This window comes from Camelus ferus, chromosome 33 (genome assembly GCF_009834535.1).
Source record: "Camelus ferus isolate YT-003-E chromosome 33, BCGSAC_Cfer_1.0, whole genome shotgun sequence".
Taxonomy (NCBI): domain Eukaryota; kingdom Metazoa; phylum Chordata; class Mammalia; order Artiodactyla; family Camelidae; genus Camelus; species Camelus ferus.
Genome location: NC_045728.1, coordinates 425,201 through 449,795, shown reverse-complemented (window position 1 = coordinate 449,795; position 24,595 = coordinate 425,201). Strand labels below are relative to the sequence as shown.

At 50.7% G+C, this 24,595-nt stretch overlaps 1 protein-coding gene across 2 annotated transcripts; it reads left to right on the top strand.

The window, feature by feature from the left end:
• The first annotated feature begins 30 nt into the window (after positions 1–30).
• On the top strand, positions 31–18,363 carry ACAD8 (acyl-CoA dehydrogenase family member 8). 2 transcript variants are annotated; one of them, XM_032472288.1, is made up of 11 exons: positions 31–222; positions 3,811–3,911; positions 4,358–4,527; positions 5,114–5,223; positions 5,651–5,727; positions 6,046–6,183; positions 8,260–8,395; positions 8,483–8,580; positions 14,557–14,709; positions 15,251–15,353; positions 16,970–18,363. In XM_032472288.1, the coding sequence occupies exons 1-11, from the start codon at positions 114–116 to the stop codon at positions 17,020–17,022; spliced, it is 1,248 nt and encodes a 415-aa protein (XP_032328179.1). In that variant the 5' UTR covers positions 31–113; the 3' UTR covers positions 17,023–18,363. The 2 variants fall into 2 exon arrangements, with proteins under 2 accessions (XP_032328179.1, XP_006182642.1); XM_006182580.3 differs by lacking the exon at positions 31–222 and adding an exon at positions 243–512.
• The last annotated feature ends 6,232 nt before the right edge of the window (positions 18,364–24,595 follow it).

The window sequence follows — 24,595 nt, the reverse complement described above, 5'->3', positions numbered from 1 at the left end:
GCGGCGCGCACTACAGTTCCCAGCGTGCCGCGCGGTGCGGCCGCTTGGGCCGGCCGGCGGGTGTACAGGGCCCTCAGATCTTCGCCAGAGCCCGAGCTGCGCGTGAGGGAGCTATGCTGCGGGATAGCTGCTGGCGTGTCGGGGCGCGGCTCTGCTTTTTGCGCGCCGGTGTGCGGGCCGCCGCCGAGAGCGGCCGGCGGGCATTGGTCTCCTGCATCGACCGTAAGGCTCGCCTGGGTGCCCAGGGGTCCGTCCCCCTGGCCGGCCCCGACGCCCTCACTGCCCCGCGTGGGCCGGTCCAGGGCGCCGGGCCGCGTCCTCTCCGGGGCCTCCGTGGGAGGGACGTGGGACGCTGGCGGCTCGGGCTCCGTGCTTGCGGCTGACGCTGCCCCTTAATTGTTCGGAGCGTTACCGGCCCGGTAGCACGTCCCACCAGCTGGTTTCACTGTCCGGAGCTGCGCCGTGTTACCCATCCTGCTTTCACAGAAAGACTGGATTCGCTGCAGAAACGCGTGGGTTTGGCTTTTTAAAAATCGTAGCCCTGGATCATAGTAGTAGTAAGAAAGTGAAAGACTGTTGCCAATTTTGATTGATGAGCAGAAACTGGTAATGCAGTATTTTGCTAACGTGTATACATTTTATAACAACACTCATAGCTGTGAAACACTTGATATTCCTGCAGAACAGGAACTTAACTGCAGATGGGAAACTGCCAGAGCTCACACAGATGTTTTCCAGCACTGGGCGAATAATTTGGACTTGAGTAATGGAGACCTAGGCTGACTAAGGGGTACCCAGCCACTTTGTGATGCTGTCAAGCACCTTTTTTCTTTTGAAATCTTAAAAAAAAAAAAAAAAAAAAAAAAAAAAAAAAACTTTTTAAATAAACGACAGTTTTGGTGGGGTTTTTTTTGTTTTTTGTTTTTTTTTTTTTTATAAACAGTGCAATAGCCTGTGAATCCCTTAGCTCAACATCTAGACCTGTAGGGCACACTAAGGTATAGGACAGTTTCTTCTCAGTGTCCTAAAAACACTCACAGGGTGCCACCTTGTCCTAGCGCTTGGACTTTGGTAAGCAGAGTCACCTTTGTTGATACCAGAGCAGAGAAGGAGTTGTTCTGGCAACAAATAGGTTAAATATCAGCATTTCCAGTAGCTAGTGGTGTAACTTCAACCAATCAGGAGCTTTTCACCTTTTTCAGAGAAATTATTTTTTAATTAGTAAAATTAGAGGAAACTGTCCTTTCAGTGTATCTGCATATTAGAATATCAGATCAATGAATGTGATCAGCAAAGATTTCTCATTGTTTCATTGCATATTTTAATGTGGAAAACAATTTTTAAGAAAATTGTTACAGATTATAACATATAATTTCTCATTGTACAGGTGAGGAAATTTGCTTGGTATCTAGTTCAGTCCCCTCACCCTGTAGTGGGATAACTGAGGTTTAGCAGGGAACCTGATTTGCTGAAAGTTTAGAGTTAATTTCAGACCCAGAGCTTGAACACCCAACGTGTCGTCCTGTGCTCTTTTAACATGATTTGCTGCCGCTTCCCAAGCATTCCTGGAATAGCCAGATTCTCAGAACTGTTTGATTCTCTAGTTAGGTTCCGACTCTGGATGCATTCAAAGATTCTCATATTACTTAGTTTTTTGGCCCCTTGCTTACTCTTGAGTTGCTGTGTGACACACTAAGAGGTTTGTATTATTACCACTTAGGTTATCCTTTGTGTGAATGGACTGTTGTCATCTCTGTGCTGCTCCATGGTAGACGTTCACTAGCTGTTCTTTTGTGAGTAGTGATAGCCATCAGTGTCTATTTCCTTGATTGTGCTTTCAGGGGGGTTCTCTTGATCTTTTAACTGGGAGTGGTTCCTCTGCTTCTTCATATTGCTCATATCTCTCTGGCACTGTGGCCAGTGGGCGGGTGGGTCACTCCCCCTCCTGATGCCACAGTCAGATGCTGCACTTGGGTGAGGCAGGTGGGCAGATCGCCCCCCATCCCAGAACTGTGGTTAGGTGCTGCATTCTTGCCAGGAAGGCGGGTGGCTGCCTGCCCTCTCCTGGCGCCAGTCGCTCTGCTGGTCTGTGCAGCTGCCCGCTCTGTCTCGGGTCGGTGCTCCATAGGTGGGCTTGGGGAAGACCACGGAACAGCCCCACCCCTGCTCTGTGCCAAATCTCAGCTCGTTGTTTGTCTTGGTGGCGCGAGTTCTTGAGGTGCCAGGGCAGAAAGATCCTATCTACCTCAGGCTGTAAACAAGTCTCAGCCCTGCCTATGAGGTTGTGGAGCCCCAGGGTGCGGATCCAGGTCTCGGCCCCGCCTCTGCCCAAGCACTACACACAGGACACAGCGGCTGTGGCTGCGCCCCACCTCGCTTCTTGCGAGAAGCACCAGTAATGGCGCCGCCGGTCTGAGGAAACAAAGGCTATGGCACCCCCTCCCCCCAAAATCTGGCAGGAGAGAGGGAAAAAAGAAAGAAGAAAAAATAAAATAGTACGGGACTGGCACACCAGCCTTGTTGCTTTGCTTTTCTCGCAATTTATGGGGGAACAAGGTTGTTCTGCTCCCAGCCGCGGCGCGCAGCCCCCTGCAGTCCGCCAGGGCTGCCTCAGTGCAGCTGCCCTAGTCCTCCTACCCGGCTCAAGCAGCCTGTCCCAGCCCCAGCTGCCGGCTCGCGTCTCAGGCTGGGTTTCGCAGGGACACTTTGTGCCCGTTTAACTTAGTTCTGTTGGTCAAGGGGTGCTTGGGGCAGATCTGAGCCTCGGAGGCTCCCCCTCCGTCCCGTTGGCCTCTCCATTGGAGGGGGGAGACCCAGCAAACGAGCGCTAGTTCTCCTTTGCCACTCCCTCCCCACCGGACCAGTCCCGTACTATTTTGTTTTTTCTTCTTTCTTTTTTCCCCTCTCTCCTGCCAGATTTTTGGCGTCTTTGTCTTTCGAAGAGGGCGATGTTCTGTTGGAGTTCGGCAGGTGCTCTGGTTGGCTGAGTGGGTCCGTAGATGTGAGTTTTGGTGTATCTGTGGGAGAGGGTGAGCTACAAGCATCCTTCTGCTCCGCCATCTTGCTTCTCTCTATAGTGTAGTCTTTTACAAAATGTTTCAGGTTCTAGAGAAACTTCTGTTGATGAAGCTTCACTGCCTGCCATTGATATCAGTCAGTTCATTTCCTTAGCTTTTTAAGTATCTTAGACTTAGAAGTGAAGGCATTACCGAAAGTCGTGGCATTGGTAGTTAGGAGAGAAGTGCTTTAAGAATTCTGAGTCTGCTGGGTGAAGACAGATTCAGGAAGGCCTTCTCCCTGTTTTCAACACTGGTAGGCTCGTTGTCAGTGTCGCCACTGACCATCCAGTGCACAGCCTTATTACAGAAGTGTCTCTTCAGCTTACATGCACCTTCCTTTCCTGAGTGATCTTTGAAGTGAATGTGTTGAGACAGACAGGTGTACACAGATGCCAATACAGAAAAGGTGGGACATCCTAGAGGGAAAAATGTTTACCATAATTTGAGGGTCAGTGTGTGTTTATTATTTTTCTAATGTGGGTGTATGAGAAGGGGGAGAGAAAGACGAAAGACTAAGTAACAGATAAGTGAAGTCAGCCAGCCTAGTGGAGAGAAGGAAGGCGGGGGGATGACACGTCCAGCTGAAGAGGGGTGGTTGCTGCCCACCGTCCTCCGGGTGCTGAAGGTGGAACTCTGGGTGGGAAATGACACAGCAGACCCACTGTCCGTCCCAGCTTCATGGTGCTTATTGCTCATGGTCCTCCTCCCAGACCCCTGCCCCCGTTCTGAATAGGTGCCGCCTTGCCCACAGCTTCCATTGGACTAAATGAAGAGCAGAAAGAGTTTCAGAAGGTGGCTTTCAACTTTGCTGCCCGGGAGATGGCTCCACACACAGCAGAGTGGGACCAGAAGGTACGAGTTTCCTGTGCCGGACTTTCGCACAGGTGCCTTGCGCAGTGACCCTGTCTTCATCTGCTTGTGGTCTGACTGTCCAGCGTGTCTCCTCCCCTTAGAGCCCTGAGTGGGAAGGTGGGTTCCAGGAATGGCATGCTTCCTCTTCTAGACGGCACCCCTCTCATCCTGTAGATTCCAGTTTGTTTGTTTTTAGTTATACAGAGATTTGGACATTCTAAAACCAAGGCAGTTCTGTTGGTGATAAAAAGAAACCCTAATGCCAGAAGGCCAGTCCCTACAGGGTGTGCTGTGACTGACACCACTGTGCAGACGACCGGAGAGACACTGAGTTCAGAGAACCCCCACCCTCCCCCAAGGCAGATGTCTTAACCCCTCCTCGTGCTCTCCACAGAGAAGTCTGCCTCTGGGTCACTTACCGATGACCCCGCTGTCTGTGTACGTAGGAGCTGTTCCCAGTGGACGTGATGCGGAAGGCAGCCCAGCTGGGCTTTGGGGGGGTCTACATGCGCACAGATGTAGGAGGGTCTGGACTGTCACGCCTCGATGCCTCTGTCATCTTTGAGGCCTTGGCCACCGGCTGCACGAGCACCACCGCCTATATAAGCATCCACAAGTGAGTGACCAAGCTCGGGAAGCACCGTGAAATACTCGTGTGGGTTGACGGAGGAATTTTATACAAGCAGAGAAAAGATTTCTCTTTTCAGGTTGGCTGTCCTTGAAGAACTAGACTTTTAAAAGCTCACACTAAGTCTGCTGCTGCCTGTTGGACTTGAATCTGTCATTTCGTATGTAGAGAATGCTGGCCTTCTCCCAAATTCCAGGTTGACCTGGAGCCAAACAGACTTTTCCAGTAGAGTGGTCAGGGCCTGTCCCCCTCTTCCTCAACCCAACGATGGAACCTGCAGTAAAATGGGAAAGTACATATGCCTGGTTGGCTTTTGGGGAGCTCAGTTAACCTAACTAGAGGCAGCACGAACAGCATCCAGATGAGAAAAGCTTGGCCCTGGGTGGCTCTGGGGAGCACGTGTCCCAGGAACATGTGTCAATCCAGGCCTCTGCTCTAAAGATGGACACTCCCATTCTCTCTTCTGCGTCACTCTACTTGGCTGCCTGTGCTCTTTCCACGTCACCTCCCCTCACGTTCCCTTGTCACTTCTGTCTTTGTCTTTTTCGATGTCTTTTCTTGGTGTCCCTGTCAGCATGTGTGCCTGGATGATTGATGCTTTTGGAAGCGAGGAGCAGAGGCACAGATTCTGCCCCCCACTCTGTGCCATGGAGAAGTTTGCTTCCTACTGCCTTACCGAACCAGGTGGGTTTGCCTGCAGTGAGCGAGGTTTAGCGGGAGGTGCCCCTCACGGGAGCTCAGCGAGCGTGCCAGGCTCAGTAGGGCCCTTGGGAAGCATGTTTACCTACTGCTGACTGAGAAGCTGGGGCTTGAGCACCTCATTCCCGTGACCTGGTGTCATGAGACTAAGAGGTCTCTGGGGCAGAGACTTCCCAGGCTGCAGACCAGATTCCCCTTGTGGGAGGCTGCCTGCAAACTAGTGTGATGGGGCGGAATCCATGCGCAGTTTTCACCAAGGAGAGACAGGTCATTCTGGCATCTGGACTTTTAAGTGTCAGACTCTGAGGTGTTTGCTGTAGGGAAGGTCCTTAGGGGGTGGAGCCTTGCGGGGCTCCCTTAGCTTCCCTGGTGTCCCCCCCACCACCTCTGCCTCCTTTGCTCCCTGCCTTAGGGAGCGGGAGTGATGCCGCCTCCCTCTTGACCTCAGCCAAGCGACAAGGAGATCATTACGTCCTCAATGGCACCAAGGTATGAGCATGCCGTCCCCCTGCCCTCCTGGAGCAGCTCGGAGGCTGTCCCCCGTCCTGCCGCCACGGCCTGGACCCTGTGTCTGCGAGCGAATGTTCCCAGAGGGCTTTGCACGCTGGAGAAGGAACCTCAGACCTGCTTCCCTGTGTTGGCCTTCCCTGGTTCTCTTCTGACCGGAGTCCAGTTAGTTTCATTCCTTCTGTCCTTGTCGTGTCTCCTTGGCTCGGCCCTGCCCCCACCAGTGCAGGCTCCTGTCGGCCGTCCTTAGTTTCTCACGGTTGTCAGGGGCCTGGTGGTTTTCCCCTCTCCACCCCCCAGGCCTTCATCAGTGGTGGAGGCGAAGCGGACACCTACGTGGTCATGTGCCGAACAGGAGGGCCAGGCCCCAAAGGCATCTCCTGCGTGGTTGTTGAGAAGGGGGCCCCTGGCCTCAGCTTCGGCAAGAAGGAGAAGAAGGTGAGCGCTCTGGACGGGGCTGGGAGTCTCTTCCTTCTGCCAGACCACCCTCTGCTCAATTTCGGGAAACAGGTTCCATGCTGGCCGCCTGCCTTCGAGGCTGTTGCTTCAGTTAGGGTTTCGACAGCAGCATATGAAATAGAATATGGTGTCATTACAGAACAGTGCGCCTTTGGCAAAGCTGCAGGGCTGGGGGGTAGGGCGGGGTGCAGTGTGACCGAGGGGAGCTGCCCTGGGCAAGGTGGACTCTGAGGTCGTGACATTCAGGACGCACTGCAGTGTTGGAGGCACGAGGGGCCTGACGTGGGGGCGGGATCAGACCGTTGGAAGAAGCCCCACCACAGCATGGCTGATGGTCGTGCAGAGAGAGCGGTAGGGGGTGAGCCAGAGAAGGGGGTGGGCCTTGCAGGTGCACGGCCACGTGGTGTGGCTGAGAGCTCGATGCCCCCAGTTGAGCAGCGACTTCAGGGAGTGTAGGGGGAGCCACTCTGTCTAGGATCTCACTGGTAAAGGTTCTGGGAGGAGAGTGAGTCTTTCTCAAGGGTGGATGCCAGACTCTGGGCGGCAGTGAAGATGATTGGGGTACAGAAGACAGACGGGGCTCCTGGTCAGGGTTCTGGTGCGGGGCTTCGGGAGGGAGGAGGTGTCAGTTCTCTGGGGCACAGCTTCCCAGGGCCCCTCCCTGCGCAGGTGAGGAGGGGGTTCACAGGTGGGTGAGGAAGGCAGCAGCCCCTGTAGGTCTGCACTTGCTGTTCCGTTCAGACGTGTGAGTTCCAGTTGGGGGACAAATTCAGGGGGCACCAGACAGGCCAGGCCTGGGAGGGTTCAGGCTGTGAGGGGGATCCTGGGAGCCTAGAGGACAGCAGGGCCACATAAGCTTGGGTGACTGGAATGACCTCAGGAGGCTTTACTGAAGCTGGGCTTTGACAGGGCCAGGCTAGGGGTGTCCTGGGGAGGGAACAGTGTCAGCAGGAGTTCAGGTTTAAAAACCCATTGCACAATCCACAGCCCTATCTGAGTAGAGCGGAGGGTCTAGGGTGACCGACTGGGAGAAGGGGGAAGGGTGGCCAGTGTGGGGAGACCTGACTCGAGGCTGTGGAGGTGAGTGCCTCTCCCCCCGTGGGGAGCCACTGACGGTTCTCCGTCAGGATGTGAGGGTGACAAAAGGTGTCCGGAGCTGTCGGGACGGGTCCTGTGCTTTCCAGAACCTGCCCCATCAACCTCAGACTTGCCTGGAGCCTCGGGGCTCCCAGGAGGAGGCGATGCAGGGCCATCACTGACTTGAGTGCGAAACATCTGGGTAAGACTTGGTCTGGAGAAAGGGGCTGTGCTGGCTTTCTGGTGCAGCCCCTCACTCGAGGGAGCGCAGCCACTGAGAAGCCCGATGACTTGTCAGGGACAAAGAGTCGGGTGGCGACTTCCATGGCCTGGGCTGCATCCTAGGTATGCACCGGTGACTGATTTAGGGGCATCCTTGTGTGCAGCCTGAGCCGCTCTCTGGTGTCTGTTCTCCCCCTGGGGCTGATCCCAGGCCACGGGGTGACATCCCTGAAAGCCACGCCAGGAACCACGTGTGTCCTTGGCTCCCATGAGCTGGTGCCATGCACCATGGGGGTCGGTACTGAAGGCCTCGTGTTAACAGCAGCGTCTTAGGAGGACACACGTGGCTGCCATTAGTGATTGTCCTCATGCTGTCCTTGTAGAAGGGCGAAGCACTGCTAGTAATCCTTACATGATCAGTTTTATATAGAAGGATCTCATAGAAGCACTAAACATAAGGACAGTCCTGCCCCAGACCTGAAGGACACTGTGAGAAATGTCTGGGGATAGGCTAGTCTGGTAGAGGATGAGACATTAGGAGGTAGATGCCCTTAATATGTTTAAAAATGTTTAGCTGAAAAAAAAAAACCTGTCCAAGTTGACAGATAACTTAAGTGTGAACCTTGTATCTTTCCTCAGTTTAAGTTGTCAAGGGTCTGAGTCCAGGGCAGCAGAACCTGCATATCTCCGGCCCTCCCAGCAGAGGGTGCTGCCCTGGGTGCTGAACTGTCCGCAGCCACAGCCCTGATTTTCCAGATGGGGTGGAACTCCCAGCCAACCCGAGCGGTGATCTTTGAAGACTGTGCTGTACCCGTGGCCAACAGAATTGGGGCCGAGGGCCAGGGCTTCCTCATTGCCATGCAAGGACTGAATGGAGGAAGGGTCAACATTGGTGAGGGCCCCAGGGACCCGGGGGGTGGGCGGGTCAGGCGGCACCGGCCTCAAACTCCCCCTGACACTTCAATGTCTTCCTTCCTAGCGTCCTGCTCCCTGGGCGCTGCTCACGCCTCGGTCATCCTTGCTCGAGACCACCTCAAGATCCGGAAGCAGTTTGGAGCGCCTCTGGCCAATAACCAGGTGACATCCCAGGGCTCCCACATTTACTGCCATCTCTAGAACGTTCTCCAGGGCAGGGAGGCCCTCATGTCTCTTGTGGATTCTGTCCTCGTCTTAGCCAGAAATTGTGCTCCATTTCTGTCAACAACTTTTTGAATAATTTTTATTTATAGTCATGGAAAGATTTGTGATGTATTACCTGGCAAAAAAAAAGCGTGACATTTTGGAAGAGTGCAGTTTCCTTTTTGTTTTTTTTAAACAAAATATATTATGTATAAATATTAATGAAACATTCTCAGAGATGTCTCTGAAATTGCAAAAAGTAATTATTTCGAGGGGGTGGGATTAGAATGATTTCCCTTTTTTATTTTGCTTATTTATGTTCCAATTTTTTTTTTCTTTATTGAAGTAACACTGGTTTATAACATTATATAATCGTGTGTACAGCATTGTAATTTGACTTCTGGATACACTACAAGGAGCTTACCATCAGAAATCTGATTTCCATCCGTCACCATGCAGTTGACCCCCTTCACCAATTTCACCCTCCCTCCAGCCCTTTTCCTCTCTGGTAACCAATCTGTTCTCTATGTTTATGTGTTTTTGTTTCATTTTGTGTGTTAATTTATTTTGCGTTTTCCAGATTCTACATACAAGTGAAATCATATGGTATTTGTCTTTCTCCGTCTTACTTACTTCACTTAGCATAATACCCTCTAGGTCCACCCATGTTGTCACAAATGGCAAGATTTCATTCTTTTTTATGGCTGAGTAATATTCCATTGTATAAATACACCACAGCTTTTTTGTCCAGTCATCTGTTGATGGGCACCCATGTTGCTTCCATGTCTTGGCTATTGTAAATAACACTGCAATGAACATAGGGGTGCATGTGTCTTTTTGAATTAATGTCTTCATATTATTTGGGAAAATACCCAGAAGTGGAACTGGATCTTACAGTAGTTCTAGTCTTACATTTTTGAGGAATCTCCATACTGTTTTCCATGGTGGCTGCCCCAATTTACATTCCCACTAACAGTGTACGGGGGCTCCCTTTTGTCCATGTCCTTGCCAGTGCTTGTTGTTTCTTTTTGATTATAGACATTCTTACGGGAGTGAGGTGATAGCTCATTGTGGTTTTGATTTGTATTTCCCTAATAATTAATGATGTTGAGCATCTTTTCGTATGTCTGTCGGCCATTTGTGTGACTTCTTTGGGAAGTGTCTGTTCAGCTTCTCTGCCCACTTTTTCATCAGGTTACTTTGGTGTTTTGCTGTTGAGTTGCTCATGTTCTTTGTATTTTGGGTGTTATGCCTTATTAGATAAGGGATCTGCAAGTATCTTCTCCTCTTCAGTAGGTTGTCTTTTCATTTTGTTGATAGATTTCTTTGCTGTGCAGAAGCTTTTTAGTTTGATATAATCCCACTTGTTTATTTTTGCTTCTGTTTCCCTTGCTGAGAAGACAGATTTTAAAAAATAAATTGCCAAGACTAATATCAGAGGGCATACTGTCTATGTTTTCTTTTAGAAGTTTTATACTTTCAGGTCTTACATTCAGTTTTTAATCCATTTTGAGTTAATTTTTCTGTATGGTGTAAGGTAGGGGTCCAGTTTCATTCTTTGATGTGGCTGTCCAGGTGTGCCAAACCGTTTATTGAAGTAACTGTTCTTTTTCCATTGTATGTTCTTGGCCCCTTTGTCATAAATTAGTTGTCCATAAATGTGTGGGTTTTTTTCTTGGGCTCTCAGTTCTGTTCCATTGATCTGAGTCTGTTTTTCTTCAAATACCATGCTGTTTTGATTACTGTGACTTTATAGTACAGTTTGAAATTAGGGCATATGATATCTCCAGTTATTTTTTTTCTCAGGATTAGTATGGCTGCTCAGGGTCTTTTGTGGTTCCATACAAATTGTAGGATTTTGGAGGGTTCTGTTTCTTTGAAAAATGTTGGGATTTTGATAGGGATCGCAGATAATCTGTAGGTAATTTAAACACTTTAACAATGTTAATTCTTCTAGTCCATGGGCACAGGATGTCTTTCCATTTTTTTTTTTTTGTGTCTTCAGTTTCTTTCAACAGTGTCTTAGTTTTCAGGGTACAGGTCTTCATGTTCTCAGTTAAATTTTTTCTTAGGTATTTTATTCATTTTGTTGTAAATGGTATTGTTTTCCTACTTTGTCTTTCTGCTGGTTCATTGTAGTGTGAGAAGTGCACAGACTTTTGTATTTTGATTTTGTGCCCTGAATCTTTACCGTATTTATTTACTATTTCTAATAGTTTTTTGGTGGAGTCTTTAGGATGTTTTGCATATAAACTCATGTCATCCACAAATAGTGACAGCTCTACTTCTTCCTTAAGATGCCCTTTATTTCTTGTTCTTGCCTAACTCCTCTGGCTAGGACTTCGAGTACTGTGCCAAATAGGAGTGTTGAGAGTGAGTGTCCTTGTCCTGTTCCTGATTTTGGAGGGATAGCTCTCAGGTTTTCACTGTTGAGTGTGCTGTTAGCTGTGGTTTTGTCATTTATGGCCTTTCTTATGTTAAGGTTCCTTGTCTACCTGTTTTATTGAGAGGTTTTGTTTGTTTGTTTTTTTTTAATCATAAATGGATGTTGAATCTTGTCAAATGCTCTTTCTGCATCTATTGAGATGACCATGATTTTTAGCCTTCGTTTTTCTAATGTGGCGTATCATGTTGGTGCTGTGCAGATGTTGAACCATCCTTGCATCCCTGGAATAAACACCACATGATCATGATGTGTGATCCTTACCATTTTGTAGAGGTTTTTGCATCTGTGTTCATCAGAGACATTGGACTATAGTTTTGCTTTTTGCATTGTTCTTGACTGGTGTCGGTGTCAGGGTCATGTTTGCCTTGAAAAATGAGTTAGGAATCTTTCCCTGCTTCAGTTTCTTGGAAGAATTTGAGGATTAGCTTTAGGTTTTGTTTGAATGTTTGGTAGAATTCACCAGTGAAGCCATCTGGTCCTGGGCTTTTGTTTTCTGGGAAGGTTTTTGACGGCTGTTTCAATCTCCTTACTGGTGATCAGTCTGTTTAGGTTTTCCACTTCATGACTCAGTCTCGGGAAGTTGTATGAGTCAAAGAATCATGGATTTCTGTTTCTTTCCAATTGTCCAGTTTGTTGGTGTACAGCTATTCCTTGTAGTTTCTTAACAATCTTTGTATTTTTGTGGTTCCAGTTGTAACATCTTCATTTCTGATTTTATATATTTGAAACTTGTCTCTTTTTTTCTTAGTCTAGCAGAAGTTCTGTCAGTTTTGTGTCTCTTTTCAAAGAATCGGCTCTTTATCATTGATCTTCCCATTGTCTTTTTAATCTGTATTTCATTTATTTCTGCTTTGATTTTTATTATTTTCTTCCTTTTACTGACTTTGAGCTTCGTTTGTTCTCTTTTTCTAGTTCCTTTAGGTATAAGACGAGCGTGTTTGAGTCTTTTCTTGTTTTTTGAGATTGCCTGTACTCTGTAGAATTCCTTCTTTGTACCCTCTTGCTGCGTCCCATAAATCTGGGTCTGTTGCATTTTCATTTGTCTAAAGGTAGTTTTTGATTCTCCTTTATTTATTGACCCAGGAGTTGCTCAGTAGTACGTTTATGATTTTTCCTGCTTCCCTCTTGTAGTTGATTTCTACTTTCAGAAAAGATGCTTAATAATGATTTCCATCTTCTTAAATTTACTGAGACTTAACTTGTGTCCCAGTATATGGTCTGTCTGTGAGAAAGTTCCATGTGCACTTGGAGAAGAATGTGTATTCTGCTGCTCTTGGGTGGTATGTCCTCTGTGTATGTGTTAAGTCATCGGGTGTAGTGTTTCTTTTAAGGCCGGTGTTTCCTACTTGACTCTCTGTCTCAAGGAGCTGTCCGTGTTGTGAGTGGGTGTTAAAGTCCCCCACCGTTACTGTGTTGCTGTCAGTTTCTCCCCATAGGTCTGTTAAGAGTTGTTTTTATGTGTTGATGCCCCATGTTAGGTGCATCTGTATTACTAACTGTTGTGTCTTCTTGGTGAATTGTCCCCTTTATCATTAGAGACTGCCATCCTTGCCTCTTGTTACCTTTTCTGGCTTGAAGTCTCTTTTGTCTGATATGAATGTGGCTGCCCCTCCTTTCTTTTGGCTGCCATTTGCTTGGGGAATCAAATTCCCTGCCTTCGCTTTGAGCCCATGTTTGTCTGTAGAGCTGGGATGAGTCCCCTGGAGCTTTTTTTGTTTTGTTTTTCAGTCCATCTGCCACTCTGTCTTTTGAACAGTGAATTCAGTCCATTTACATGTGGGGCAATGACTGGTAGATGAGGTGGTGGTGCTACCGTTTCATCTTTTGGTTTTTGGTTGCTCAATGTCTCCGTTGTTTCTTTTTCCTGGTGTTTCTGTCTGCCTTTTTTGGTTTAGTGGTTTCCTCTGATTTTTTTTCAGTTTCCTCTTTTTTTGTTTCATGTTTGTATTCTAGGTTTCTGTTTTGTGTGTACCATGAAGTCTGTATCAGATGTCTTGTAGAGAGTGGTCCTTTTTCTGCTGATAGCATCTTCTTTTGCCTGTGCAGGCCCACTCTCCTCTTTCCCCTTTTATGGCTTGCCTCAAATTACCCTCTTCATGTGCGTTTGTTACCAAATTGGCAAGGCTTTTTATCCTGCAGTGCTCTGATTTTGTCTGTCACCTTACTCAGAGTTTGGTACTTCTGCCCTTTTGTTTCATGTAGAAGAGCTCCTTTCCACGTTTCCATGTTCCACGTTCCACATTCCACACAGATCTAGTGGTGCTGAACTCCTAAGCTTTTGTTTGCCTGGGAAAGCCTTTATCTCCCCTTCATGTCTGAAGGGTAACTTTGTTGTTTATCTTTGAATATTTTGTGTCTGTCGTTCTGCTCTCTCCTGGTCTGTCGATTTTCTCCTGAGAAGTCTGCTTGTCACCTCAGTGAGTTGTTCCTGGCTGCCTTTAAAATTTTTTCTTTGTCATTGACTTTGGACAGTTTTAACATCATGCGTCTTGGAGAAGATCTCTTTGCGTCAAGATAATTAGGTGTTCTCTTAGCTTCGTGGGCTTGTCTGTCCAGTTCCTTCCCCAGGTCCGGGACGTTCTCAGCTGTTGTTTCTTTCAGTGAGCTCTCTGCACCCTTCCCCCTCCTCTCCTGGGAGATCCACCATCGTATGTCGCTTTTCCCAATGGACTGGGATGGCGCTCATAGGGTTTCCTATTCTTAGATCTTGGCTGTCTCTCCTCTTCTCCCTGAGTCTTATCTAGATTCTGTCTCTGAGCTCACCGACTCTCTTCTGCATGGTCTGCTCTCCTCGCCGTGCTTTCTATCGCATTCTCCACCTCACTTGTGGAGTTCCCCAGCTCCAGAATTTTGGCTTGGTTCTTTTTTAGCGTTTCAGTCTCTGATAAAGTCTTCCTTCTGTTCATTAGTTTTATTCCTGAGCTCACTGACCTGCCTTTTGGAATTTTCTTGTAGTTCGTTGAGTTTCTTCATGACAGCAATTTTGGATTCTCCATCCATTTGCTCCCAGTATCCCGTGACTTAAATTTGGTTTCTGGAAAACTGTCATCTGCCTCTTATGACACCGAGTGTCACGGTGATTCTTCTGGTGCTTGACAGAGTTGTTCCTCTACCGGTGCATTTGAGTAGCCGAGACCTTCCTTCGTTCCTCTGCCAAAGCTTTTTTACTTGATTCTAACAATTCAGCAGGTTAGAGGCCTTCCTCTTGGGTTCGAGTAGGTGGCGCTGCCGCCCCAGTTTCTGGTCTCCCTCACCTGCACTGTATGGGGTGGGGGACACTCCACATGGCCCTGCCTCAGGGCTTGTCACTGCTCCAGCCTACAGGCTTGCGGCTGTCATTGGTGTCACCTGGCACCACCACGGCAGTGGGGCGGGGCGGGGGTGGAGCCGGGGTCACTTAGAGCAGGTACCTGCGTAGCATCCGGGGCCAGGCAAGGTGCTGGTCTGTCTGGTCTGACGCCACACCCCTACCCCCTCCACCGCTGCAGTACCTGCAGTTCAAGCTGGCTGACATGGCGACCAGGCTGGTGGCCTCGCGGATGATGATCCGCAGTGCGGCAGTAGCTCTGCAGGAGGAGCGGGAGGACGCGGTGGCCCTGTGCTCCATGGCCAAGCTCTTTGCAACTGATGAATGCTTCGCCGTAAGTGCCTGTGGGCTCGGGCTCTCCTGGGTGGCCAGGGAGGTGGAGAGCCACACGTCGGCTCCTGGGAGCTCAGTTCTCACGGGAGGCCTTGTGGGAGCTCTCAAGCTGGCTCCCCACCTGCTGCCTGCCATTGCACGTCCGGTTGTCTGTGTGCTCCGTGAGACGCTGCCTCGGGAGAGGGCTCAGAGCAGCCCCGTGCGTCTTGCTCGAACACAGACTCTGCTGTGTGTGCCGTGTACAGAGCCAAGCTGTTTCCGCATCGAGGCGGCATTTGCTGCTTGGTGGACTCCCAGCTGGATGGCTGTGGCAGCCCCCCACAGACAGCAGGCAGGGAGGGCTGAGGTCTCTGAGTCTCTGTCCGGCGGGCCCCGGGCCCAGAAAGCGAGCATCCCTGGTCCGGAGCCCCTCGGGGCCAGGGTTCTCCCTGCAGGGGGCTCCTCACGTTGGTTTGCAGCAGCTGCCCGGGTGGGGGCTGTGTGGGGAGGATCCCTCCTGGAGGTGAGGGGGGTGAGGCTGACTCACTCCCGTCTCCCTGCAGATCTGCAACCAGGCACTGCAGATGCACGGGGGCTACGGCTACCTGAAGGACTACGTGGTTCAGCAGTACGTGCGGGACACCAGGGTCCATCAGATCCTCGAAGGTAAAGGCGGCGAGGCGGTTCCTGGCCTTCCATCCCAGCCATCCCTCCCCCTCCAGCTGACTGGGCTCCGTCTGTCTGCCTCCTTCCTCTTTCCTCCTGGGCCGGCCTGGGGTCAGGACGCCCTGCCCTGTCGCCGCGGGCTGGTCACTGGAGACCCCACTGCTGCTCTCCGCCTCATTTCTGGAGGCTCAGGCTGAGAAGCATTTTGGAAACTGCAGCAGGGACTGCTCTTCACTGTTACGAAACGCTAGGCCCTTGGGGCCCCAGAACCTCTGTACAGTAATCTGAAGGGCAGACCTGAGCCCGGGTGATCTGCAGCCCTGCAGGTTGGCCGCCAGCATTGCCGGTGGGTCTTTCAGTAAATACACCGTCACACGGCCATCTTCCTGGTCCTCGCGGACACTCAGGCAGGAGGCGTGTGAGCTGCCGGAGTCAGGCTCCGCGTGCCTTCTCCCCGCCATGCCGGTTTTCGGGTCTTGAAGTCATGTGACTGTTGTTCCTGCTAGTAGGGAGCTGGGGTCGAGACACTGCAGCAAAAGCAGGTGGGGCCAAGGTTGTGGAAGCAGCTTTCAGTGAAGGCAGATGGGGGGCGGCAGAGACACCCGAGCCTCCGCCTTCCTGCCACTTCCCAGGCACCCACCCAAACCTGGGCTCTCATCAGAGCCCTGGGAGGGCTGGTGAGCGTGGGCTGTGGGCCTGACCCCCGGCGTCTGCCTCCACGGGCGGTGGGGCCTGGGAATCTGCACCTCTGACGAGTGTTCACTGAGGCTGCCGCGGCCTGTGTGGGGCCACACTCAGACCCACCCCTGGTGTCACAGCCAGAGTGCAGGCCTCTCAGAGCCGGCGTCTACCCTCTGCCACAGACCTTGCCCTCGCGGGCGCTGACTGTGCTTCCTTCTGTTACTGCAGTAATAGTCACCCTCTCACCCCGTGCCGGTGAGCGCAGGGACCCTCACTTTCTTCTGACTCTGTCTCTCAACCCTGTTGGAGTAAACGGCCCCACCGTCACCCGCTTGTAGAAGACTAGGGGCGCTCATCTTTGTCACTTGTTCACTGGGGACTTTGCTACGGGATAAATGGGAAATTTCAGATCTGATTATTAGAGTCACAGGAAGCTGCTGTACAGATGAAGCGGGCAGCTGACCCCCTCCTGTCAGGGAAAATGTTTTAAAATCCAGTTTTCTGGTTACCAAAGATGTTGGTGTATTTATTGTTGAAAACGTATAAACATAGGAAATCTTAGAAAAGAAAAAGACCGTTCATGTTTGACATGAATTAATATTTTGGGCTCCTTTTATATTTAAGTCCAAAAATATCTTCTTTTGGACTTTTTCTGTGGTTTTGTAGATACATTTAAAAAAAATAGAATTAAAGTATGTGTACTATTACATGTGCTGCGTTTTATTTTTGGTTTGGAGTTTGTTTTCTAACCTAATATAAGCATTTTTACCATCAGGGGAGGTTTTTCAGAAGTAAATTTCCCTCCCTCCCTGGCCTTGATGTATTCTGGAGGATCTGGTAACGACGACACTATCCTTCCCCCGGTGGGCCGCCCGCCTCTGGGCCTGGCCGCTGCTGAGCCCTGCATCACCACTCCCCTCTCCCCCCGCCTGCAGGCAGCAATGAGGTGATGCGCATGCTGGTCTCCAGGAGCCTCCTGCAGGAGTAGCCCGGCCCGGCCCATGTGTGAGCCATGCTGAGTGCACCCTGGACTCGCTCCAGGGTGCAGCCTTCCTGGGGGACCTTCGGAGCATCCACTGCAGGACCAGAGGAGCCGCCCCAATTGGGCCGACGCAGGAAGAGCACTGCCTTGCTCTGGTGTGGAGGGCGACCGCTGGGCACTGACCCCAGACCACTGCCCTTCCTGACCCACACGGTCTTGACTGGTCTGTAGTTTGCCTGCTCACCAGATCCTCTCCCGGGGACATGAGTGCTTTGGTAGAGGGTTTTCCGGATTGTAAAGCAGAGAGAAACGGTGAGAAAACGTCATCTCTTTCTGTCCCTTGTGCCTCGGCTCAGGACACAGAAGGTTCCTGTGGGTTGCAGCAGCCCCTCTGAGAGTAAATCATGATAAAATGAGTGTCTGGGAGCTCTTCTCTGAAGCTGTGTATGATTCAGGGTGTGTCTGCACCGGGGCCACCCGAATACCAAGGGCTGAGATCGTTTGGAGTTTAGATGCGTGCTGTTTCCCGAGCATCTGAGTGATGCTCAGAGTGTCTGCTACCTCCCCTGATAAGTGCTTTGAGGATGCTTTTTTCTATCTGAGCTTTGTTTTTCTTTCTTGCTTCTGTTTTTAAGTGTTTTAATCACTACATTTATGAATAAAAGATATCCCTCTCTACCTTCTCCAGGTCTATTAAATTTTTATTTTATCTTCCTAACTAAGCCTTCACAACTATTTTTTAAAATTTAATTAAACATTTAACTCAACTTTAGAACAATAAATAAAAATCTCTCCTTGATTAAGTTGGTTTTTAAAAAATAGGCCCCTAAAATTACTAATAGTTTTGTGAGCTAAGTGCTGTTTATGGTTCATGAAAGTAGATTTAAAGTAACACAGATGGGGACTTTGGAGACCCTGTTGGAGGTGATCCTTACATTATCCAACCCCGTCATCTCTACAGGAAAAAATCTAAGGTATTTTGTTACACATCAGTGTTTGCAAGAGACCAATATGTGCACTGTCAGCTACTGTGAAGGAAAAGCCAGGCTGGGCCTACTCGTAAATCTAAGTTAATAAGTGTCGGTTTGCTGATTCCCTGCTCATTTTTTTTGCTAGCCAGCTGGATTTTCAGAGAGACATATCTGGCCTTGGAATGTCGGTCTGCTGCCTCCCTGCCTCTGCTTTTGTGATAATGGTGCTGCTACAGCTGTTCCGTGCCTATTGGCCGAATACCCCAAGCTTGTAATTAACCCTATAAAACCTCATGCACACGTCTTGGAGGTGCTCAGAGCTTCGGAGCAAAAGTCCCTCTTGAGCCCACTGGCGTAATAAATCTGAGTACTCCAACCCTCTGAGTGGTGCTTGTTCTTGGCTGGCCTGTCGTTTCCGTAACACTACAACAGACATTTTCTGTTTCTAATGCAGTCGCAGGCCCGGTGCTGGGTCCTGCAGGGGATCAGGGTGTGAGTACCTCACATAGCAAGTTTCTGCCATCAGAAGCCTTACAAGACAAGGGTGGGTCTGCGGAAAAGGCTTGTCTGGCACAGGTGGTCAAGTGCAAGGGACTCGAGCAGAAGGTGGGAATTCTGGTCAAGCTTTTATTTAAAGGGAACCAAGAGGGTTCAAGCTTCAAGCCGGGAAAGAGCCGGGAGCAGGAGGAGTGCAGGGTGGGGCTCACTGCTGTTGGCCAGATGGAACAAATGTGTAGGCTGTATCTGGAAGCAGAGTACGAAAGCCGAGTTGTGGGTCTTACCATGCAAGCAGTGAGTTTGCTGCCATGGAGGGTTTACGGGGGAGATGTGAGATCAGTCCCCTCAGTTCCTGAATGCACATGGTGAGTGTGAGTGGGGAGACGGGTGAGCTGCAATGGGCGGTGGGGTCTTCGAGTGGTCGGGGTGACATGCTGGACCCTGAACCTGGAAGGCAGGAGTGGGTGGTGTGGGCTCCTGGCTCCGGCCTGAGGCGAAGGCAGGGTTCTGTTGGATCCTTGCCGTCTGTGCTGGTCGTTGGATGGACAGCGGGTCTAGACCTGTGGTTGTTCAGAAGCGCTCAGCTTCCCTGCCGCCTGGAGTTGGCCCCGTGGCTGCACCCGGTGAGCCTGGGGCAGGCCTCTAACGCGTGTCACTCAGCTACCCCGTGAGTGAACCGGCAGAAGCAGGGCAGGCGCCCCGCTGGCCGCAGCACACACCCCTACGCCCACCTGTGGCCTGGCCCGGACGCACCCCAGGGGCTGGGAAGCCCACTTCAGGATGCAGGTGGCGGGGAGTCCTGGCCAAAGGGGTCTCGAGATGGTGACCTGGTGGCTTCAGTCCCAGCAGCGCCTCCCGGGGTCTGAGTGCTTCCGCGTGTCTCCACACTCCCTCCATTCTAAAGCTGTGACAGCGCAGGGGAGTCCGACTGCTCTGACTGTGTGTTTAGCAGAAGGGTGTTTTGGTCACTTATTAAAGTTTCCTCTGCCCCTTACAGATCTGATACATTGGAAATACCTTATGTATGTTTTTGCCTTAGCGTGTCTCTGGTTACAGTTTTATCTTAAAAACAGGACTTCTCCAAAGCACCTTCCTGCAGACTGTCTCATCTGTCTCCTGACTTTCACACAGGGTCCCTGCAAGGACAGACACCCGAGAGATGTGTGCTGTGTTAAACTGATAGGAATTGAACTGAGCCACAGCCCTGCTGAAAATCGGCGCTGCTGCTGGGGGGGGCCTGGGCCCTGGAGCCAGACTCCCCTGGGCCGTTTTGTTGCCAGCTTTGCCGCTGCCTGTGGCGTCAAGCAAAACCACTCCAACGCGCTGTCTGTTCCTCGTGTAAACCGGAGATAATAAAGCTTCCTCGCCCAGGATAGTTAGTGAATCAAGTAAAGGAACCCACGTGGCAGGCTGGAACAGTCCTTTAAGCAACCCCAGGTATGTCTTATCAACCTCATTGTACAGGTGAGCAGAGTGAACGGTAGAGAGATTGTCTTGCTCAAACCGACACAGGTGACGGCACATCCTTCTGAGGACCTTCCAAATAGTCACAACTAGTAGTCAGGCAAGGCTGATCACAGACATTCCTGGTCTGCCTCTTCCTGGCAGGCGGCAGGATTGCATCTTCCTTTTGCCGGCACCACAGAAACATGGAAGCCCATGAACACACCACTGAGGTCTCCCCAGGACCTTAGAAGGGCCCAGAAGCGTCAGCTGCATCAGCTCCACAGTACGTTCCCCAGGCCCTCCTCTGCTTTTATCTGGACACTTCCATATATATTCTTCTCGCCCAAACCGTGTTGTCTCTTTGGCACTTGGGAAGGCCTGTTATTCACGGGAATCATGATCGGCCAGACGCCCCATGAGCGAATGCTCTTTGTGTCAATGGGGCGAGGGTTGACTGGTGCAGGGGTGTGGTGGAGTGTGTCCCCCCTCTTCAGTTCCCAGTGAGAACCTCCCACTGGGAGGAAGGGGAGAGGGGCCCGGGAGACCCAGTGGACGCCTTCCAGCTGAAAACCCGATCCCAGAAGTGTGATGACCTGTGGCAGGCAGTGGATGGGCGGGGAGGAGGGGAGCAGGGGGACTTAGAGCGGAGCCAAGGTCATGTGCGCCCGACCTTGCTTACTTGTGGACCGAGTGCTGCTCATGAGCAGTGGCTCTTCCGTTGCCCTGTGCTTGTCTCTCTTCACCCGGCGCCATGGGCCAAAGCCTGAGACCCTGATCTGGTGGGGTCCTGGCCCCACAAACAGGGTCTCAGCCCTCCCTGGTGAAGGATCTTAATCCCTGCAGGACCGAAGGAGGGGCGCCCGTTCTCTCTCCACAGGCGGGGGAGCAGGGGCCCTCCCAGCCCCCGTGCTCTGGATCTGTGCACTGGCGAAGGTGAGGTCTCCAGCCTTGGGAAAGGGCTGTACAGACAATCTGCGTGAACGATACCCAGGACCATGAACAGTAACCCAGGACGGGATTACCGTCCTCACCCCTCACCCATGCACACTAATTTGGCCCTTCAGGAAATGTCAGTGTTTCCCAATTTGTCTACAAATCCTGTGGGTTTGTTGGGCCATAAGTTCTTTCACAGGCTTAAAGATTGTCTGAGTCAGACATATATCTGATCCATCTCTTTACCCTCGGTGCCTTCCTGGCACGTAGGAGGAGCTCAGTGCCTGCTGAACAAACAGAGAAAGCCACTGTCACCAAGGAGACACTCACTGTGGCTGCAGGCCAGTGCCTTGCAGGAATAGGCATGGTACAGTTCCAGCCTCCAGTGCGTTGCAATGTAACGCAGTGTCTAACCCAAGCCCACAGGATGTGGCTGTGGGTTATCCGTTCGTACTCCCCCGTGGTCTTAAAAATCTCCTGGCATACAGTGGGCGATTGAAAACACTCTAGACCAACAGAACTGAAATTAATTACCAGGGAAAAACCCCAAATAAATTAGGGGCCTAGCTAACGATCAGATTGAGAAACCAGGAGTAGAAATTAGGCCTTGCTGCTCCGGGGCAGCAGGCTTTCCTGGCTGTTCGTGTGCTTGTTTACTCAGGCCACCTTCTGTTACTTTCACAGCTCAGATGACCATTTAATATGACTTTTCTTGTATCTTTATCAGATTTACAAAATACTTGTGTATTCTTATGACTTTCTTATTTTAAAGACAATTGTTTTCTTTTTCTTTAAACCACCCAAATAATTTTCAAAGAACTGCTTTCAGAGCTTGATTTTACACCAGTGCCTCGGAGAGCCTTGATCACATCGTCCTGTAATTGCGTAGTAACTGTGTTAACTGTTTGTAGAAGTCTATCACCGTAGCCCTGTTTAATCAGTTTTAAACTTTTGCTAATTCCCCCACCACACTGTGCCAGGTTCTTTCTCCAGTATCTGCAATGGACTAAACGTGGGATGATTGCTTCATGACTCTCATTGTAAAAAAACAGAAGAATTTTCTCTTGTTGAAATTTTCTTTCTTCTTACTTTTTGAAGGCTTAGAGTTAAGGTTGGCCGAAGAGAACCTGATCCTGCCCGTCACCAGAGTCCCCAGGGTGTTCACGCCTGGCTCTGTTTGGGGAAACAGCCTTTGTCCCTCCGCTTGCCCCCTGAAGTCTGTGCCGCCTGCCTGTTTCTCCGAGGCAGGTGGTGCTCGAGCAGAGGGTACTCTGCTTGGATTTCCAGGCTCCCCCTGAGGGGAAAGTCCAGCACAGCGTTTCCTGTGAGATGGAGTTACTTTCCCCAAGAGTCACCTGCGGTTTACCGTGTGCACTCCTGCAGGTGTGGCCATCTCCGGCTGACCGCAGCGCCATGGCCGCCCCTGCAGGGGGAACAGTGGCAGCGCGGCGAGGGTGTCCGTGCCTCTCCGGCCCTCTCAGTTGCGTCCAGATTCCACAGGTGAAACGCTGTCCCTGCTCCTCTTCTCCAGCCTGACCTGGGTGTCTGGTCCTCTAAACTCAAACCACCTGCCCAAGCACAGCAATGCCCCAGCTTCCCCACGGGTTCTCCGCTGTCGACCAGCAAATGTCCTTCCATGAGGGGGTCAGTGTGTATGACTGGAACCGCTGCTTCCCTTTTGTAGTATCTGAGGGGCATCTTTGGGCAGAAGGACAGAAGCACTACCTCTCTCGTGCCGTCAGCTTTTTCTTAGCTATTCCACTCTGATGGGTTTCCCCGGACTGTTCTGCTGCAAACCTTCTGAGTTATAGACTCTCTAATAGTCCTGACTTACACACACAGAGGGGTCAAATATGTCAGTTTTAGTCTCCAGATCCCAGTTCCTGATCCTCAGGTCAGAAGTGAGTCTAGAGGCCAGTCTTCTGAAGCATCTGAGCATGCCGTGCTCTGATCTGGTAACTGTCTTCTGTGACAGTCACCCCTCAGGAGTCAAATCAAGCACGCTCGGTGTCCTCACGGGCAAGGGTCAGTGTGAGACGCTTGTGCAGAGCCGAAAGCAGTTCCCACCACCACCCGGTGAAAGCAGGTCGGCTTCTTTAGCCTCAGGAAGAGGAGCCCCTCCACAAAGTTCGAAGTTTGTTTCCCTAAATGACTGCCTTTTCCGGGTCATTAAAGACAGCCTGGCCCTCGCTGACCCCAGACCGCAGCCCCTGCAGACACTCCGGACTGTCTTCGTGCCTATCACCGCCGCTGCCGTTTCCCTTGACTCAGGAGGACCCGCCCTCCTCAGGGGGCTCCCTGAATTTCGTGCTCACCCAGCAAACACTTCCTTGAGCCGTCCCTTTGGGTGACGCAGTGGCCGGCAGGACCTGTCCTCGGTGTCGGAGACAGGCTGAAACTCACTCACATGTTGATACTAGCATGTTTGAGGGAACAGACAAGGACTGGGCAGGCAGCGTTGTGGCCAGCGCAGCAACGGTTCCTGTAAATGGACGGGCGACGCAGCACTTAAGAAAGACAGACACAAGAGTGAGATCAAAGATGGGACCAGGGGACTCAAGACCTCATGGGTCAAGAGCCCTGAATGCCCGGTCTGCGTTGCGTTTATTATGATTCTCTAGCAGCAGATAATCTGGGAGTCGTTTCGAAGGTTACTGAAGCCTCGTAGCGACCACCAGCCCTAGCCCCCTGGGCTAGTTGTGAGGAGACTGTCCCCTCCTGGCTTCACTCTTCCGACTGTGCGCAGGTCCGACCTGGTCCTTCTGACCTTCCCTTAGCAAACGGCAGGGTGAACGTGCTGGAGCGGTTTTCTGCTCATGTTAGCTCAGCTTGCTGAGACTAACATCATTTGCCTTCAGGAGGCATCTGGTTTCTGTTTAACAGCCTTAACCCGTCACAAGGGAGCTTTGTACCTTCCTTATTCTTTAGGAGACATTACGTTGTTCTGCATCCCCACAGGGTGGGAGCTGGCTCACGGGTGGAACAGCTTGGAGGTGAGTCCAGGGGAGCCCTTGAGGGTGGAGGCAGCACGGGCAGCATCTCCAAGAGAGAAGAGACAAGCCCGGGGTCGGGGAGCCCCCCTGGGTGGCCGGGGTGCGAGGTGCGCAGAGCCGGGAGATGGGGTGGGCAGGGCTGGCGGGGGCGGACCAGCGCCTCTTCCGGATTACTCGGGTCTGTTATCCAGCAGGCAGGTGGGGGGGGGGGTGGTCTCTGTACCTTCCTCTCAATTTTGCTGTGGACCTAAATCTGCTTTTAAAAATGTCTTTAAAAAAAAGAAAATGTGGAGTGAGGAGGGTACTGAGGGGCTCAGGGTCTCTAAACTTTCAGAGTTCCTTCTCTTGTCTGGAATTTTCTTTGAGTTGTTGAGTCTTTTCAGGTAGGAACCACTACACCATTGAGAGAGATCTCTCCAGGGCCTTCACCTAGGCCACTGATCTGGTGAAGGCCACTAATATTTACTATTTGTGTTAATTTTTCCATTAGATTTGACTAATTCCTGGAAACAACTTAAAAAAAAAAAAAAGCCCTTCCCCTAACAAATGTGAACTCTTAAAACAGGCCTCCTCTTCATTATTCATAATTTGGAACATTTAGTAACTTTGAGAAATTAATAGCACTCAATTGGAAGTTTTGATTAAAAGATAAAGATTTTTAAAAACAAGTAACCCAATCAAAAAATGGGCAGAAGAGCTAAATAAACATTGTGTTTTCAACTGAAATGAGTAAGTATT

Coding starts and splice junctions, on each gene's coding strand:
- ACAD8 (XM_032472288.1), top strand. CDS start 114: ATGCTGCGGGATAGCTGCTGGCGTGTCGGGGCGCGGCTCTGCTTTTTG. Junction 3,912..4,357: donor CAGCAGAGTGGGACCAGAAG/GTACGAGTTTCC, acceptor CTGTGTACGTAG/GAGCTGTTCCCAGTGGACGT. Junction 14,710..15,250: donor CAACTGATGAATGCTTCGCC/GTAAGTGCCTGT, acceptor GTCTCCCTGCAG/ATCTGCAACCAGGCACTGCA.